Raw genomic sequence first — 17,830 nt, forward strand, 5'->3', positions numbered from 1 at the left:
CCAAAGGGCCAGCTTCTATACTGTGTGACTTGTATTTGTCACACCACTGAACAGAGACTAAACATAAGAGTAGAAATATCAAATTGCTGTGCTTTTATTTTAAACATATTATTTTTCATTTCTCAATCAATGGATTCTCCTTTTATTAATTTCTTTCTGCACCCAATTTGATAAATTGAAGCAATGCCCTTCTCTATTGATCCTCTTTCTCTTTCAACTTTTCAATCTTATTTAACCATATGCCTTCACTTCCAGAAATGTGCAGTGCATGAAGTTTTCTATCTGAAGAATTGGGGAAGTGGAAGAGAACGTTTAACGAATGAGTTAGAGGTACACTTAAAATGTACTTTGAGCTGAAGTTTCACTCCAAAAATATCAGTACAATGTCAACAAAATCTCTCTAAAAGGGAGAGGAGTTAAGAAAATGAAGCATTTGGGCAATTTTTGGGCATTGCAACCAAATCAAATTTTACAAAGGAAAAGAAAAAAATGGCATGAAACACCATGGACAAAAAGCATGTTTGATCTGTACTATCAGAATATGAATAATAAATGCAAGAGGTTTTGATTTTAGGTGCAAAGCAAAACAAAAATGACTGGAATAATTGGTTTCATTAACATGGGAATTATCCAATGCCAACTCTTGACCTCAAATAAAATTGAAGGTACCTGTGCTTTTATATTTCACGCTGCTACAGTTGAGGTCACGGGGTTCCAAAACTGTGACCGATCTCACTTCATTTCCATTGCCGACATCAGCTTCCTTTCCCACAGGCAGAATGTTATAAATTTTTATGTGTGTCCATGAATCCATCATTGATTCAGGAACCCAGATTGAGTGGTGTAAGTGGATGCAAACACAAATGCTAGCAACCCAAATAAGGGTGGGGGGCGGGGGGGGGGGGAGGGGAAAGGGGGGTTGGCAAATGCTGGAGTGCCTTGACTGCTTCTCTGCTAATAAGGAAGGAGGGCTGGACTTGGATCACAAGTTTAGAATTGTCCAACTGAGGTATGATCTCAAAAAATGAAATGCTGGAGGAACTCGGTAGGTAAAGCAGCATCTATAGCATCATGAGTAGAAAAAATTGGCCAACTTTCATGTCGGAACTCAAAAAAGGGTCCTGAATCAAAACGTTCACTGACCACTTAGAATCATAGAACATCATAGCACAGACATAGGCCCTTCAGCCCTTCTAGCATGTGCCAGACCATTTTTCTGCCTCGTCACATTGATCTACACCCAGTGCATTGCCTTCCGTACCTCTCCCATCCACATATCAGTCCAAACTCTACTTGTTTGTCAAAATAAAGCCCGCATTCACTACTTCAGCTGGCAGCTCATTCCACACTCCCACCACTCTCCTTAAAATTTTTCCTATTCACCCTTAACTCATGTTCTCTGGTTTGTATCTCATCTATCCTCAATGAAAAAAATCCTACCTACATTTACTCTGCCTAACACCCTCATAATTTTTAAATACCTCTATCAAATCTCCCCTCATTCTGCTATGCTCCAGGGAATAAAGTCCTAACCTGTTTAACCTTTCCCTGTAACTCAGTTCCGGAAGTCCAGGCAACATCCCAGTAAATCTTTTTTGCACTCCTATTTGATTGATATCTTTCTTGTAGTTAGGTGACCAAAACAGCACACAAATATACCAAATTTGGCCTCACAAATGTCTTATAACATCCCAGCTCCTGTACTCAATACTTTGATTTATGAAGGCCAATATGCCAAAAGATCTTTTTACTACCCTACCCACCTGTGACGCCACTTTCAGGGAATTATGCATCTGCATTCCCATATCTATCTGTTCTGTCCTTTCTTGGTTTGTCCTTCCAAATGCAACACCTCACACTTTTCTGCATTAAATTCCATCTGCTATTTTTCAGCCCATTTTTCCAGCTGGTCTAGATCCCTCTGCAAGCTTTGAAAACCACCTTCGCTGTCCACAATGGCTCCAATCTTAGTGTCATCTGCAAACTTCCTGATCCAACTTACCACATTTCTACCCACCGACAGCCTGATTTGTTGAGATCCTCCACCATCTTATTGTTTGCTAAAAATTCCAATATCTGCAGCTTTTGTGTTTCTCTGATGCATAGTTACAATCATTATGTTGTCTCACATCATAGGAACCACAAGTTTATCAAGTTGATGTATACAGTGGTTCACAGAGCATGTCTCATTACTGGACAAAATTTTGTATACAAAGAAAAATCTAATGTACTGCTTGCCTCTATTTGTAACATGAAATTGATTGGTAAACCAATAAAGTTATTTCTGCCATTCATGCAATCACATTGAAAAATATTTGAAAATCTCAATTGAAAATCAAGGTTTCATGCATGCATTTCTTTGGTTTTAGTTTCCCCCACTCCAGCATCATTAGAGAGCAGAGACTATCTTTCAAATGAAATGTGAACCAGAGGCCCTATCTGGTACAGTACCATAAAAAAGATGAGCAGGTGTATTCCTGACTGAATACAGCTACAACCTCAGTGTACTGTAGTGGGAAGGGAAAGAGGGTAGATTTTTGAAAATGTAGAAACACAAATTTCATCTAAATAAGGGGAAAACATTTATATTTCTTTTAATTATAAATATTCTGCCTTGCACAGTCTGTTGAAGAAGTTTAAGTGTGGACTTTAAGCAAAGACTCTACAGGATTTGAATTTGAAACAGTCCATTGTTGAATTACATGACAATACACGCTACCCAAGCTTGTGTATGAATAAGACACTGGAGCGCCACATCTAAGCTACCAAGGCAGTTGCTTCATCTTCAGACCATGTTGTTATTATCCTGGAGAAGACAATAGATTTTCACTCTGGAAAATGTGCATACAAAATTGATTCATCCTCAAGCAGCATAAACAGTGATCGTGATTGATTAAAAAATGTTTATACCACAGTCCCAACAGCAGACATTGAATGATTTAGACAAGAGTTTTGCAGGTCTACAATAAATATACCTAACAAACTACTAATTGGTTACAAAATGTAAGATATTTGAAGCATTTTAACCAAGGTTACAACATTTGCAGTTGACAAAATTTAAATTCAATTGCCAACTTGCTAGAATATGCAAATTCAGCACAAATAAGTTAACAATTACTGTTAACTTGAAATGCTCCAATCCCTCAACTTTTAATTTCCAATTATTTTTAATAAAAGAGGCTTTTAATTAAGCAGAGTAACAGCAAAATTAAAAGGAATAATTTAAATCAGTGCCATTTAAAAAAATAAATAAAAACAAAATCAACCTACCAGGAATCATTTTTAAATTGAAATCACAGAGATAACAGAGATTGACGGTAACCGTTGAACTCTGACAGCATTGGAAGCTGTGGCTATTACAACTTAAGTAATAATTTCACAACAAAAATTGGTGAGGATGAGAAATTATTTTGTTGGTTAGTACTTGTTAAACTCATATTGAAAATAATTTTTCTGGATGATAATTTTAAAACATTTGACCAAATTATGGAATAAGCAAGAGTTTAGATTCAAAATTAACAAATTTCAGAGAAATGCAGGATGTAGCACACATCTTTCTGGAATTAAAAAACCATAAATGTAAGATTCAGAACTTACAGAGTTAGTATTCAGATTTGACATGATGTCCCTTTGCTGTTGTAGCATAGCACAATGGATACTTTGGAGTCTCTGTACAATGTGAGGCTGCTCGAAATGCAACAAGTGACTAAATAAAGGAGCTGAACTGTTACAACAATACTACGTAATTTGAAGGCCCTGTCTGACTCATTCCCTCTGCAGTTTTCAGGCTGAAAATTACATGGTGCAACTAGAACATATATTTTGCTCTAATTGAATTCAGTGGAAATGCTTTCACTATTTAAAAAAAAATCATAACATTAAAAGGACAAAAGAAACAATTAGAAATAAAAGTGCTAGATACTTAAAATATATATTTGCATCATTTGGCACTTTTGGCACCACATCATGCATCTTGCAAATTATGAAACATTATGATGAAACAGCCACTCAGTGCTACTTTCCAGGATCCGAAATGGAATTGTTCCCTTATCGATGACAACAATGACTTCACATCTTATCTCAAGACAGCAAAGGAAACCTGGTAGTTCTTAAAAATATATATGCACTAATCTGAACCTTTCCAATCAATAGGTAATATTCATCAATGGAATGATAGTAATTCTGTGACAATGTAATCATACTTTTCACAGAACCAGACGATCAACACTGGCACACCTCAAGGATGAATGCTTAGCCCACTGCTCTTGTCACTCCACATCCATGACTGTGTGTCCAGGCACAATTCAAATGCTATTTGCAAATTTGCCGATGATACCACGGTCGATGGCAGAATCACAAACAGCAATGAGGAAGCAAACAGGAGGGAGATAGATCAGCTCATTGAGTGGTGTCACAATCACTTTGCACTCAACATTAGCAAAACTAAAGAGATGTGGACTTCATGAGGGAGAAATTAGGAGAACATGAACCAGTCCTCATCAATGGGTCAGCAGTCAAGAGCTTCAAGTTCCTGGGTGTCAACATCTCTGAGGATCTGTCCTGCGGCCTCCATGTCGATACAATCATGAAGACAGCTCGCACACAATGATAATCAAAAAATTTGTAACAAACATGTATATTAAACTATAAGAAAAGGAGAATGAGGAAACAAATGGTAAAACTAAACAAAAATGGGAACAAGATCTAAACATAAAGAAAAAGAATGAAACATGGGAGAAGTTATGCTCCGGAACTATGAGAAATACAATAAACATGAGGTTACGTATGATACAATATAATTGGATACATAGGCTATACATTACTCCTCAAAAGTTAAATAAATGGGACCCAACAGTATCTGACAGATGTTTTCGCTGTAAAAAGGAAATGGGAACAACAATTCATGCAATTTGGACATGTGAGAAAGTGAAAAAATTTTGGGAAGATCTAAACCAGATATTAAATAAAATCACAAAAAGCAATATACCAAAAAACCCAGAGATCTTCCTCCTAAGTAACATAAAAAACAAAGAATTTGGACTCGATTTGGATGGAGCACAAAAAAGATTTGTTATGATAGCCCTAGCTGTAGCAGAAAAATGTATTATGTCAACCTGGAAATTAGAAGATAACTTGAGAATACAACAATGGTATATAGAAATGAATAAATGTATTCCATTAGAAAAAATAACCTATAATTTAAGAAATAACATTACAATATTTGAACAAATATGGAAGCCATACATGAAACACAATAGAGAAAACCTACCGTGGACATCTACCACCTAAAATGACAGAAGGAGAAGAGAATGAAAAGAACTGACTCAGTGGAATTTCTTGTTTATTTTTATTGAGTGACAACATTGTTTGACGGGTTTAATGTATCTTTAAATATTCTGAACTTTAAATAAATGGGAGGGGAGGTGAGGGAGGGAGGGAGGGGAGGATGGTTTATAGTGTGAAAAATAAAAAAAATTTAAAAAAAAACAGCTCGCCAGCTGCTATACTTTGTGAAGAGTTTGAGGAAATTTGGTACATCACCAAAGACACTTGCAAATTTCTACGGGTGTACCGTGGAGAGCGTTCTGGCTGGTTGCATCACTGTCTTGTACAGAGCTGCCAATGCACAGGACTGGAAAAGACTACAGAGAGTTGTGAACTTGGCCAGCGCCATCACAAGCACCAGTCTTCATTCCATCAAGGACATCCACAAGAAGCAGGGCCTCAAGAAAGCAACCTCTATCCTCGAAGACCCCACCTACCAGGCCAGGCCCTCTTTACTCTGCTACCATCAGGAAGGAAGTGCAGGAGCCTGAAGACAAGCATCCCATAGTACAGATATAGTTTCTTCCCTCCGACATCAGATTTCTGAATGAACAATAAACCTATAGCTATGAGCTCATTTTCTCTTTTGCACTAACTTTTTAAACTTAATTTATCTCTTGCACACAGTATAATTTATCTCCAAAAGTAATTCCATCTTCATCAGATTTTCCTTTTCTCAATATCCTCTTTATCAGCTTTCATCCTGTCCAGAGGGTTGACTTTCAGATTTGAGTGCATGAAGTCTGCTCACAGTTAAAAGGAAAAAACAAGTAGAGAATATACTTATGACTGTGTGGCTCGGTACGACAACACCACCAGTTAGAAATCTGCTGACAATACCACAGTAGTGGGCTGCATAAAAAAGGGGAAATGTGTTAGGATACAGGAGGGAGACTGAAAACTTGGCTGAATGGTGTACTAACAACAAACTCTTGCTCAATGTAACCAAAACCAAGGAGCTGATTGTGGACCTTAAGAAGGGAAAACCACAGGTGTACGATACAGTAATTGTTGGGGGATCAGAGGTGGAGAGGATGACCAAATTTAAATTCCTGGGAGTCACCATCTCAGAGGACCTTTCCTGGAACCAATACACTAAAGGCATCATGAAGAAAGCATGCCAGCACCTCTACTTCCTCAGGAGTTTGTGGGAGTTTGGTATGACATCAGAAAAATTGGCAAACTTATCATGTGTGGTGAAAAGTGTGCTGAGCATCACGGTCTGGCACGGGGACACCAATTCCCTGAGCATAAAGTCCTGCAAAAGATAGTGGACACAGCCCAGGACATGACAGGCCAACCCCTTCCCACCATTGAGAACATCTGGAGGGAACGCTGCCGTTGGAGAGCAGCAGCAATCATCAAGGATCCACTCCACCCAGAACACACTCTGTTCTCACTGCTGCCATCAGGAAAGAGGTGTAGATGCCACAAGACTCGCACCATCAGGTTCAGGAACACCTGCTCCCCCTCCACCATCAGACTACTCAACAACAAACTCAATCAGGGATTCACTTAAGGACTATTTCTTTGCACATCATTTACTTGAATATTTAGTTTCTCTGTATTGCAAAATTTGTTTATATTTCATTCTTTCTTCACATTTCTCTTTTGTATATGTATCTTTCTTTTTGAGTACAGTTTACAGTTACTGTTAAGTAGAAATTCTGCCTGGCCTGCAAGATAAAGAATCTCAGGGTTGTATGTGTATGTACTCAGATAATAAATTTGAACTTTGAAATTCAGAGGAATCCAAGTTTTTTTTTGGTTAGGGATACCAAGGAACTGGTTGAGAGGTGGATTTTTGAATTTGGTTCATTCATAAATGCCATATCTGCTCCAGCTTTTGGAAGGATCAGAGGACATCTACAATGCAAGACACTAAAAAAAAATTTAAGAAAATCTCTTGTTCATTCTGTGAAGCCAAATTTGTTTTTAAATTACTATAAAAGGTACATCTTTAAAACTGCAACTCTTTGGTTTCGCACAGTTTAAATGTCAGCCTCACCACACCATGTTCACTTCATTGTCATCGCATGACAATTTCTGACTGAGGGAAAGTTCCATTTGAAGTTTATTTTTGATCATTTAAAATTTGAATTTATTCTTCAATGAATATCAGATTAATAAAAATGTCAAAAATAATTTTTAGCAAAAGGTGAAAATTACAAACCAGAATATAAATTATACCACCGTTTTGTGTAAAAACATCACATACTTAAGTTGTGCTGCAGGATTACTTGCATATAAACATTCTTTCAAATAACATTAAGAAAAATTGCCAGATAATAAAGAAAACAAGTTATTCCAGTCATCGTGGCACATATGTTTACCATTAGATCAGTACTATTACTTACCGCAAATTCCTTTCAAGCTTTCAGAAGTATCAAAGTGAAGAGTCTGGCACTTCCCAATGAAGTCTGAGGCAGGTGTATATTTCTTTCAAAATTATGTGCACAGCACTGCCACAATGATGTGAAAAACTAAATAAACTATTTTAGTCACTTATTCTTTGCAAAGTTTCTGTTGAATTGAAACTGAATTACAGCCTTATGCTGGTGGCTGTGCATTAAGGTTCCAACTCACTTCTCAATGGTTTCCATTATACAGCTTCAAATCTGATGGCAATTTCTATTTAGACTGCATGGAACAAATTCCATTTACATTGTGTTCTGCAGAGATGAGACATTATCTCCATATGTCCTTACACAAACCCTTAATTGAAAAGAAAGAGGGGAAACATGGGCAAAGCACAATCAAATTGTTTTAGAAATGAGAGTTAACAAGAATAATTACCGGTGCATATTTTGGAATGGAGTTTCAGAGTCAAGGCACAAGAACTTAGGTTGGTACCCAAGTGTTTTTTTAAATTTTGACGAACAGCACAGTAACAGACCCTTCGGGCCCATGAACCTGTGCCCCTCGAAAACTCCAATTATCCGACAACCCCTGTACATTGAGCAACAAAGAATGTTCCTCAAAATCTGCATTGCTTTTGTAGCCTTGCAATAAATTCAGAAACCATAGGGAAAACAAATCTTGGAATGGTGATCCTGAATCCTTCCTTTAAATAAGTTGGATTGCAAGAATTATTTTCTTCCAAAACTATGCTGAGAAACAATAGTGCTGCCAAGTTGTTTTTACAATGAAGCATTCTATCAAAGCTGTCGAGTTACACCAGTAAATGAACCTATATCACTTAAATCCATCTATTACCATATGGCAAGGCAGACAGTACCTCCATAAAGAGATAATGCATTTTTTTTAAATAAAATTTTAAATTTAGACATACAGCATGATAACAGGCCCTTCCAACCCATGTGTCATGCCCTCCAAATGGAAGGAAACCAGAGTACCCGGGGAAAACCCATGCAGACACAGGGAGAACATGCAAATACCTTACAGACAGTGGCAGATTCGAATCCAAGTCGCTGGTACTGTAATAGTCTTGTGCTGACTGCTATGCTAACTATGCCGCCCTGAACAAAATTCCCCTAAACAATGGAATCAAAAACAAAATCGGAACTCATGAAAAATCTGTATTTGTACTACTTTGGACAGATTATTTTAAAATTCTCTGTATTTTGTGGGATAATAAAGAAATAATGCCTTGCAGGAATGTAAAGCTCACTCCATGGCTTACATAGGGTGGGGCAGACTACAATTGTCTATAAATCCCAGATGAGGAAGAAGAGAAATCATCTTTAATTCCCACCACTTCAGTTGACGAGCAGTCATGCTGTTGAATCGATACACAGATGATCAATGAGGTGGCCAAAACTTTTTCTGTTTATGCTTCCCAAATTAATGGTTATTCAGCAAGATACTGTTGGACTTTATGCCATCTTCAGAAGTTACAAAAAACAACTTTCCGTGGAACCTCCAAATATCAATACATCGAGAGAAAAGGACAGTTTAAAGTCACTTTCATGCTGGTGCACATCTGGAAGCCTGCCACCTGTGAAGTCAGGTAGCATTCCTGCTGTCATATTCAGTTCCTGCCGATTGTCGCAGACATGCAGACCCTGTTTTACATTTATCTACAAATGTGCTGCCAGTATACCACAATCAGATTTAACACGATAAAATAGAAGTCGGATTATAGATGCTTGGCTTCAAGATTCACTTCGAAGGCCAATACTGAAGGCTATAAAACAACATTTTACTGGCTGGATCTCCAGTGACATTGGCATATTCCTCTTGCTTCCAGTAAAGATGCAAAATACTTTTTGCAGCACTTAAAGCATTGAAAGAATAAAGCTTCCAAAAAAATCAACAAAATCTAGATCAACGATCAACAGTACTCAAACGATGGCCACATTTTAAGTCTGACTTTCAAGTTGTCTCAACCCAGACCGCAGGCTTGAATGGCATTTATATTTTCTGTTGTGCCAGAGATGGGGTTAAAATGGAATAAGAGTGAAACACGAAAGTCTGCAGACGCTGAGATTGTAGTAACCCTCACTTCTTCTTCCCTATCTTATTCCCTCTCATCCCTTCCCTCTGTCTCCTTTCACAGACCCAAAATCAATTCAAACTTTTCCTCCTATCATATCCAAGTAACTCCTTTTGTCTGTCTGGACTCCTCCCCCTGCCATTCTTCCCCCTTAATCTCTTGAGTTTAATTAAGATATCTGCCTGCTTTTTGCTTATACCTTGAGGAAGGGCTCAAGCTCAAAACATCAGTGATAGATTTTTCTCTCCTGTGGACCCTGCAAGACTGGCTGAGCTGCTCCAGCATTTCTGTGTGTGTTTTAGTAAAAGAATATAAAACATGTTTGATAACAAAAACAACTGCATATTTCAAGGACAGAATTTTCTCATTTGATGCCCTTTGGGATTTGGTGCGATCAGGTCCATGATGTAAACAGCAAGCTGAACAGATGGGGTTAATTACGAAGTGAAAAGGAGCAAAATTTCTACTAGGAACTTCAGGTTGTAACAAAAATAATTTCTGGAAATTTTTCCTTTTCTGTAAATCATAAAGAACACAAGACCACCATTTGGCTCAATCGTGCACAAACTGGCTCTTTGACAGAATTAACAAAAGAGATCCAGTATTACTTTATCCCCAGAGTCTGCATTTTTTCAAATATTTATCTAATTCCCTTTTTTGTATTTAACTGTTAAATCTTCTGATCTTTAAAGCACTGCATTCTCCCTTTCCCGGTCTTTTTAACAATTATCTTATTCTGAACCTACCTGCCAAAGCAGTTTACTCGCATAATTATAAACATCTCTTAAATCTTCTTGAACATTCTTTACTGTTAGACAGTAGCTTAGGTCTCTACAAACAATCAAATTGCTTCATTCATTTTATCAAATCTCATCTGTGAGGCTTTTAGTTCCTTATTAAAGTATCTTGTCCAGAACTGCACACAACATTCCATTCAAGGTATAACCAGCAATTTATGAGGGCTTAGTTTAACTTCTTTGCTTTTGCACTCATGTCTCTATGCCCAGGATCCCCTAAGATTTTTATTTTAAAAATTGTACATCTGAACCCACAGATTCCAAACCAGTAGAAAATTTTGAGAAGTTACAATCAAATCCAATAATTGGGCAGAAAGTAGTGAAAAGCTCATCAATTAAATTTAAGCAAAAAGGTTCAATCAATATAGAGGCTAAAACCTGGGTTTTCAGCAAAGCGCAGTGCATTTTTGAAATCATTTAAAAGGCTTGCAATTTTCATGATCTCAGCATCCAAAAATTGTCACAACTAATATTCCTTTGATATCTTGTAATAGGGAAATGTAGTGATCAATTAATGCAAAGCAATGTAACAGTCACACACCAATTAGATAACTGCCCAGAACTGTTATGGTGTATTGGTTAAAGAATTAAACTTTGGGCAAGTGATGCGATGGACTAACTAAATATATGCTTATAAAAGGGATTAGAATTGGGTTAGCTGTTAGGTTGCATGCATTTTACAGACAGAACAATGCCTTGCAAAGTTCGAAGGCAGGTGTAAACAGAAGGTTCTGTGCTTCAGCAACATGTGCAAGCACACTCAGAAGACTGGGCAGAATTCTAATATGGTAGCCTGAGTGTACTCTCTGTGGAAATCAGGAGTGGCGGCTAGTCTTCCCAATATGTTGAAGAGGAGAAGAACTCTGTGAGAAATACCTGGAAAGAAGAAAGTTTTTTCTGGAAGACACTCCTGTTTGGGGTGTCCAACAAGCAATAACCATCTCTCTGTAACCCTCCACAACTTTCCTGCCTGGTAATTCTTTTTTTTATAATTTTTTATTTTTCTCATTAAATATACACAGTGGTATTTTCTCCCTTTTTACCCCGCTAACCTCCCTCCCCCCTTCCCATCCCCCTCCAAAACCAATATACAATACAATATGTATATACATATACAATACAATAAAACCATAAAACAATGTCTTGCCTGGTAATTCTAAGTAAAGCACTGAAGTTTGCTTGAATATAATGACTGTTTGATTCTGTGCACAGGATTGAAGATTACTGGAAACTGTAGCCTTGGAAACGTGGACAGTGGAAGATTGGCCAGTAAAAAGGACTTTTTTGAAAACACATTACACACACTTGCGCTTAGATTAGGTTGGGGGGGGGGGCGGAGGGATTGTGTAAATACCTGAGCGTTGATAAATTAAGTGTTGATCTTGTTCTCTACTCAGAGAACTAAACTAATTTTGTTTGAGGAACCATTGCTTTGGTGTATTTCTATTGCTGCTGGTATATAGGGTTCACTGAACTCGTAACAGGCCACAACACAGAACTCTTCCACTCATCAGATCTTTTACACACAGTTCAAATCCTTGGTTACCAATCTCTCAATCACTAAGCAAATTCTAAAATATCATTCATAAGCAGAATCCACATTTTACATTCAACCTCAAAGACAGGTCTACTTTGCAAAAATGGGGTTTATTTTATTTAAGCCTAGTTTTCAAAACCTATCTCGTGGCGCTATTGGGTTAGAATCCCGCGCTGTCTGTAAGGAGATTGTACACTCTCCCTGTGTATCTTTCAAAACATACTGCATGTTGTAGGTCAATTGTGTGTAAATTCGGCGGCACAGGCTCGTGGGCCGAAATGGCCTGTTACTGTGCTGTATGTCTAAATTTATATTCTACATTCATTGTCCAATTCTACCTTGTTTTTTTGTGCAAGTTTATTTATAAGAAGGCATACAAAGACACAACATTTTTAGCTACCATCAATCTACAGGCTATTTCATGTCAAGCCTCCGCCTGGAGGCCGACTACAAAAGCGGATTGAAAACTTAAACTTACCTTCCAGTATCCCATTCATATAGAGAGGTGCCTCATAGCGGAGGTGGGGCCACCGGTGCCATAGCGTCACCTGTCATAAATATCTGTCATAAATAATCCTTGACATAGCTGGAACCACACTGTGTATCCCAGAACAGTTCCAGATGCTTGGAGGATTATGGGTAGGGAACACAGCCGCGTTTTGAGCAGCAGAGAGCGGCCTTGAAAGCCAAAGTGGCCCGGTGCAGCTATCCACAGCTCACACCGGCCATCCCCTGCTGCCCTGATGGCTCCCACCCACAGCCCCTGCCTTGAAGGGGTCATGGAGGGACAGGGAGATGGGTCGTGGGCTGACGGTATCATCAGCCCACCCCTAACCACCCGCTTGCAGCGGCTGTACATTCAGGTCAGGTGGTGGAGCGCAGCACTCCACTAATTATCCTTCCCTGAGAAGGGTTGGATTCGGCACCTCTGAGCCGGCCACGGCGCATTCAGAAAGGTACGTCTTTAGGCGTAAGGGCGAAGAATCTTCGCCTTTACAGATGGGTGTATTCCCTGCTTGAATTGTTTAGGTCTTTAAGAATATCGTTCATTACCCCCACTGTCAATGTGGGAATGGCAAAAGTGTAATAAGCTTATTCAAATGTAATTAGCCCATTCAAAAAACAGGCTCTCCTCCCCAATCCCAATTAAACCAATATTGTTAACTTCCATCACAATCAGAATTGCAAACTGGTCTCTTCTCTGACCACTTCTTTACATAGCTTATTTCTAGACAATTTTATTGATTATTTTAATAGAAGAGGTGCCAGTTAAAAAGGGATTTAATTATGAGGACTAAAGGTTTAAAAACAGAGCTCACTGTGAAGTTGGAATCGTTTCTCAGAAAGTGAGCAGAATATATAGGACTGCTGCTATGTGGACGTGCACACTTAAAAAACAAATGTAGATATCAGTAATTCTTTCTTTGGCTTGGCTTCGCTGACAAAGATTTATGGAAGGGTATGTCCATGTCTGCTGCAGGCTCGTTGGTGACTGACAAGTCCGATGCGGGACAGGCAGGCACGGTTGCAGCGGTTGCAAGGGAAAATTGGTGGGTTGGGGTTAGGTGTTGGGTTTTTTCTCCTTTGTCTTTTGTCAGTGAGGTGGGCTCTGTGAACTTCTTCAAAGGAGGTTGCTGCCCGCCGAACTGTGAGGCGCCAAGATGCATGGTTGGAGGCGATATCAGCCCACTGGCGGTGGTCAATGTGGCAGGCACCAAGAGATTTCTTTAAGCAGTCCTTGTACCTCTTCTTTGGTGCACCTCTGACTCGGTGGCCAGTGGAGAGCTCGCCATATAACACGATCTTGGGAAGGCGATGGTCCTCCATTCTGGAGACGTGACCCACCAGCGCAGCTGGGTCTTCAGCAGCGTGGACTCGATGCTGTCGGCCTCTGCCATCTCGAGTACTTCGATGTTGGTGATGATGTCACTCCAATGAATGTTGAGGATGGAGCGGAGACAGCGCTGATAGAAGCGTTCTAGGAGCCGTAGGTGATGCCGAACAGGAGCGTGGATATGACAACGGCTCTGTACACACTGATCTTTGTGTGTTTCTTCAGGTCGTTGTTTTTCCAGACTCTTTTGTGTAGTCTTCCAAAGGTGCTATTTGCCTTGGCGAGTCTGTTGTCTATCTCGTTGCCGATCCTTGCATCAGATGAAATGGTGCAGCCGAGGTAGGTAAACTGGTTGACCGTTTTGAGTTCTGTGTGCCCAATAGAGATGTGGGGGGGCTGGTAGTCATGGTGGGGAGCTGGCTGATGGAGGACCTCAGTTTTCTTCAGGCTGACTTCCAAGCCAAACATTTTGGCAGTTTCCGCAAAACAGGACCTCATGCGCTGGAGAGCTAGCTCTGAATGGGCAACTAAAGCGGCATCATCTGCAAAGAGTAGTTCACGGACAAGTTGCTCTTGTGTCTTGGTGTGAACTTTCAGGCGCCTCAGATTGAAGAGATTGCCATCCGTGCGGTACCGGATGTAAACAGCGTCTTCATTGTTGAGGTCTTTCATGGCTTGTTTCAACATCATGCTGAAGAAGAAAGTAAAGAGAGTTGGTGCGAGGACGCAGCCTTGCTTCACGCCCTTGTCGATGGAGAAGGGTTTGGAGAGCTCATTGCTGTATCTGACCCGACCTTGTTGGTTTTCGTGCAGTTGGATAACCATGTTGAGGAACTTGGGGGGGGCATCTGAGGCGCTCTAGTATTTGCCAAAGCCCTTTCCTGCCCACGGTATCGAAAGCTTTGGTGAGGTCAACAAAGGTGATGTTGAGTCCTTTGTTGACTTTTCTTGGAGCTATCTAAGGGCAAAGACCATGTCAGTAGTTCCTCTGTTTGCGCGAAAGCCACACTGTGATTCTGGGAGGACATTTCCATTAATAACCCTTCACAAAATGTCAAGATAATACTCACAGGGGGGAAAAAGGACATTCTTATTTAAAGAAACTAAATTTTTATATCAGAATTGATGTACCATCAATAATTCACAAAAGGTTGAATAGTGAAACAATCAGGCTTTTAATAGCTAAAGACTGGAACACTATTAAACAACCATCCACCTCCTTGACTGATCAGAGCAAAAGTAAAAGGGTGGCATGCAAGGGGTCCCTGGAGGCATGTCCAGTCAGTAGCAGCCAATCACGGTATAACAGTGGTTTACCACAAGAATAAACAATTTAGCCAGTGTAACGCTGGTCAATTTTACTGAGCACCTTCACTCTGCCCGTATCAATACAGGGATCACTCTGTGCCCCACTCCCGCACTGACAGGTCTGTCCATGGCCTTGTATTGCAAAATGAAGGTCACCCATAAATTGGAGGAGCAATGCTTAATTTTCTGTCAGGGCACTCTCCAACCAGATGGCATTAACATTGACTTCCCCAATTTCTGCTGGACCTCTCCCCTTTCATCTGTCTTCTTCCCTCCAGCTCTCCACTCCCTTCCCTCTCGATTTACAGAGCCTTCCCCCCTCCCTCCCTCCATTTGCTGCTGTGCCCTGCCTCCCTTCTCCACCTATTACCTCCTGCCTGTGGTACCATGCTCCTCCCCCTGCCCCTACCCCACCATTTTGTTCAGGCGCTTGCCGACATTTTGCCCATACCTTGATGAAGGGCTCAAGCCCGAAACATTGGTTCTGTATCTTTATCTTTGCTATATAAAGGGCACTGTTTGACCTGCTGAGATTCTCCAGCATTGTGTTTATACTTCAACCACGGTGTCTGCAGACTATTGTATTTTGGAGGTGTTCAAGATTTTAAAAGGGACAGAAAGAGTCAACGTGGATATGCTTTTTCAATTAAGAGTGGGGGATATTCAAACCAGAGGCCATGGTTTGAGATTGCAGGGGGAAAATTATAAGGGGAACATAAGGGGAAATTTCTTCATGCAAAGGGTGGTTGGGATGTGAAATAAGCTTCCAGCAGAGGTGGTTGAAGCAAGGACATTATTTACATTTAAGGAAAGACTGGATAATTACATGGAGGGGGGAGGATTGGAGGGGTTTGGCCCAGGTGCTGGTCAGTGGGACTAGGAGGGTGGGGATTTGTTCCGGCATGGACTAGAAGGGCCAAACTGGCCTGTTCTGTGCTGTATATGGTTATATGGTTATAATATGCGGGCTGCTTTATCAAGGCAGCAGAAAGTACAGATGGAGTCAATGGAAGGAAGAAAGGTTTGTGCAACAGTCTGAACTGTATTCACATCTCTGCAATTTCTCGCAAGTCTTGAGCAGCCCAGTTCTTCAATCACACAGTGATGCAATATGACACCATGCTTTCGATGGTGCATCTGTGAAAGTTGCTGATGGCCACAGTGAACATTTCAAATTTCCTCAGTCTTTGGATGAAGGAAAAGAGAGGTGCTGGTGTGCTTTGTTGACCATCACATTGACATGGTTGGACCAGGATAGGTCGGTGGTGATATTTACACCCAAGACATTAAAGCTGTCTGTTATCATCACCTCAGCACCATTTTTTTTTAAATTTTTTATTTTTCACACCATAAACCACATTAACCAAGATACATACATTTTTCTTTTCAAATATATACAGTGACATTTTCTCCACCCCCCCTCCTCCCATCCCACCCTCCCTACCTCCCCCCCATTCATTTAAAATACAAAATCTAAAATACATTAAACCAGTCAAACAATGTTGTCATTCAATAAAAATAAACAAGAAATTCCACTGAGTCAATGCTTTTCATTTCCTTCTCCTTTCGTTAATTTAGGTGGTAAATGTCCCCGGTAGGTTTTCTCTATTGTGTTTCATGTATGGCTCCCATATTTGTTCAAATATTTCAATATTATTTCTTAAACTATATGTTATTTTTTCTAATGGAATACATTTATTCATTTCTATATACCATTGTTGTATTCTCAAATTATCTTCCAATTTCCAGGTTGACATAATACATTTTTTTGCTACGGCTAGAGCTATCTTAACAAATCTATCTTTTTTGTGCACCATCCAAATCAAGTCCAAATTCTTTGTTTTTTATGTTACTTAGGAGGAAGATCTCTGGGTTTTTTGGTATATTGTTTTCTGTAATTTTATTGAATATCTGGTTTAGATCTTCCCAAAATTTTTCTACTTTCTCACATGTCCAGATTGCATGAATTGTTGTTCCCATTTCTTTTTTTACAACGAAAACATCTGTCAGATACTGTTGGGTCCAATTTATTTAACTTTTGAGGTGTAATGTATAGCCTGTGTATCCAGTTATACTGTATCATACGTAACCTCGTATTTATTGTATTTCTCATCGTTCCAGAGCATAACTTCTCCCATGTTTCCTTTTTCATCTTTATATTTAAATCTTGTTCCCATTTTTGTTTAGTTTTACCATTTGTTTCCTCATTCTCCTTTTCTTGCAGTTTAATATACATATTTCTTATAAATCGTTTGATTATCATTGTATCTGTAATCACATATTCAAGGTTACTTCCCTCTGGTAACCTCAAACTGCTTCCTAATTTGTCCTTCAAGTAGGATCTCAATTGGTAATATGCCAGCACTGTATCTTGAGTTATATTATATTTATCTTTCATTTGTTCAAAGGATAATAATCTATTTCCTGAAAAACAATTTTCTATTCTTTTGATCCCTTTTTTCTCCCATTCTCCCAAGGAAAGGTTATCTATTGTAAAAGGGAGTAACTGATTTTGCGTCATTATTAGTTTTGGTAATTGGTAATTTGTTTTATTCCTTTCTACATGAATCTTC

General features: G+C 39.4%; 1 protein-coding gene across 9 annotated transcripts in view; it reads right to left on the reverse strand.

The window, feature by feature from the left end:
• ikzf4 (IKAROS family zinc finger 4) overlaps positions 1-17,830 on the reverse strand; it is a 145,858-nt gene that overhangs the window by 79,597 nt on the left and 48,431 nt on the right. For 4 of the 9 annotated variants that reach the window (XM_069905501.1, XM_069905503.1, XM_069905496.1 and 1 more), the window contains exon 1: positions 3,598-3,679. The exons of the other annotated variants lie outside the window; for them this stretch is intronic. In XM_069905501.1, coding sequence (XP_069761602.1) covers positions 3,598-3,645 — 48 coding nt within the window. In that variant the 5' untranslated portion in view covers positions 3,646-3,679. Of the gene's footprint in view, positions 1-3,597; positions 3,680-17,830 lie in introns of those variants that run through there. 9 annotated transcript variants of the gene reach the window in all.

Source organism: Narcine bancroftii, chromosome 12 (assembly GCF_036971445.1).
Source record: "Narcine bancroftii isolate sNarBan1 chromosome 12, sNarBan1.hap1, whole genome shotgun sequence".
Taxonomy (NCBI): domain Eukaryota; kingdom Metazoa; phylum Chordata; class Chondrichthyes; order Torpediniformes; family Narcinidae; genus Narcine; species Narcine bancroftii.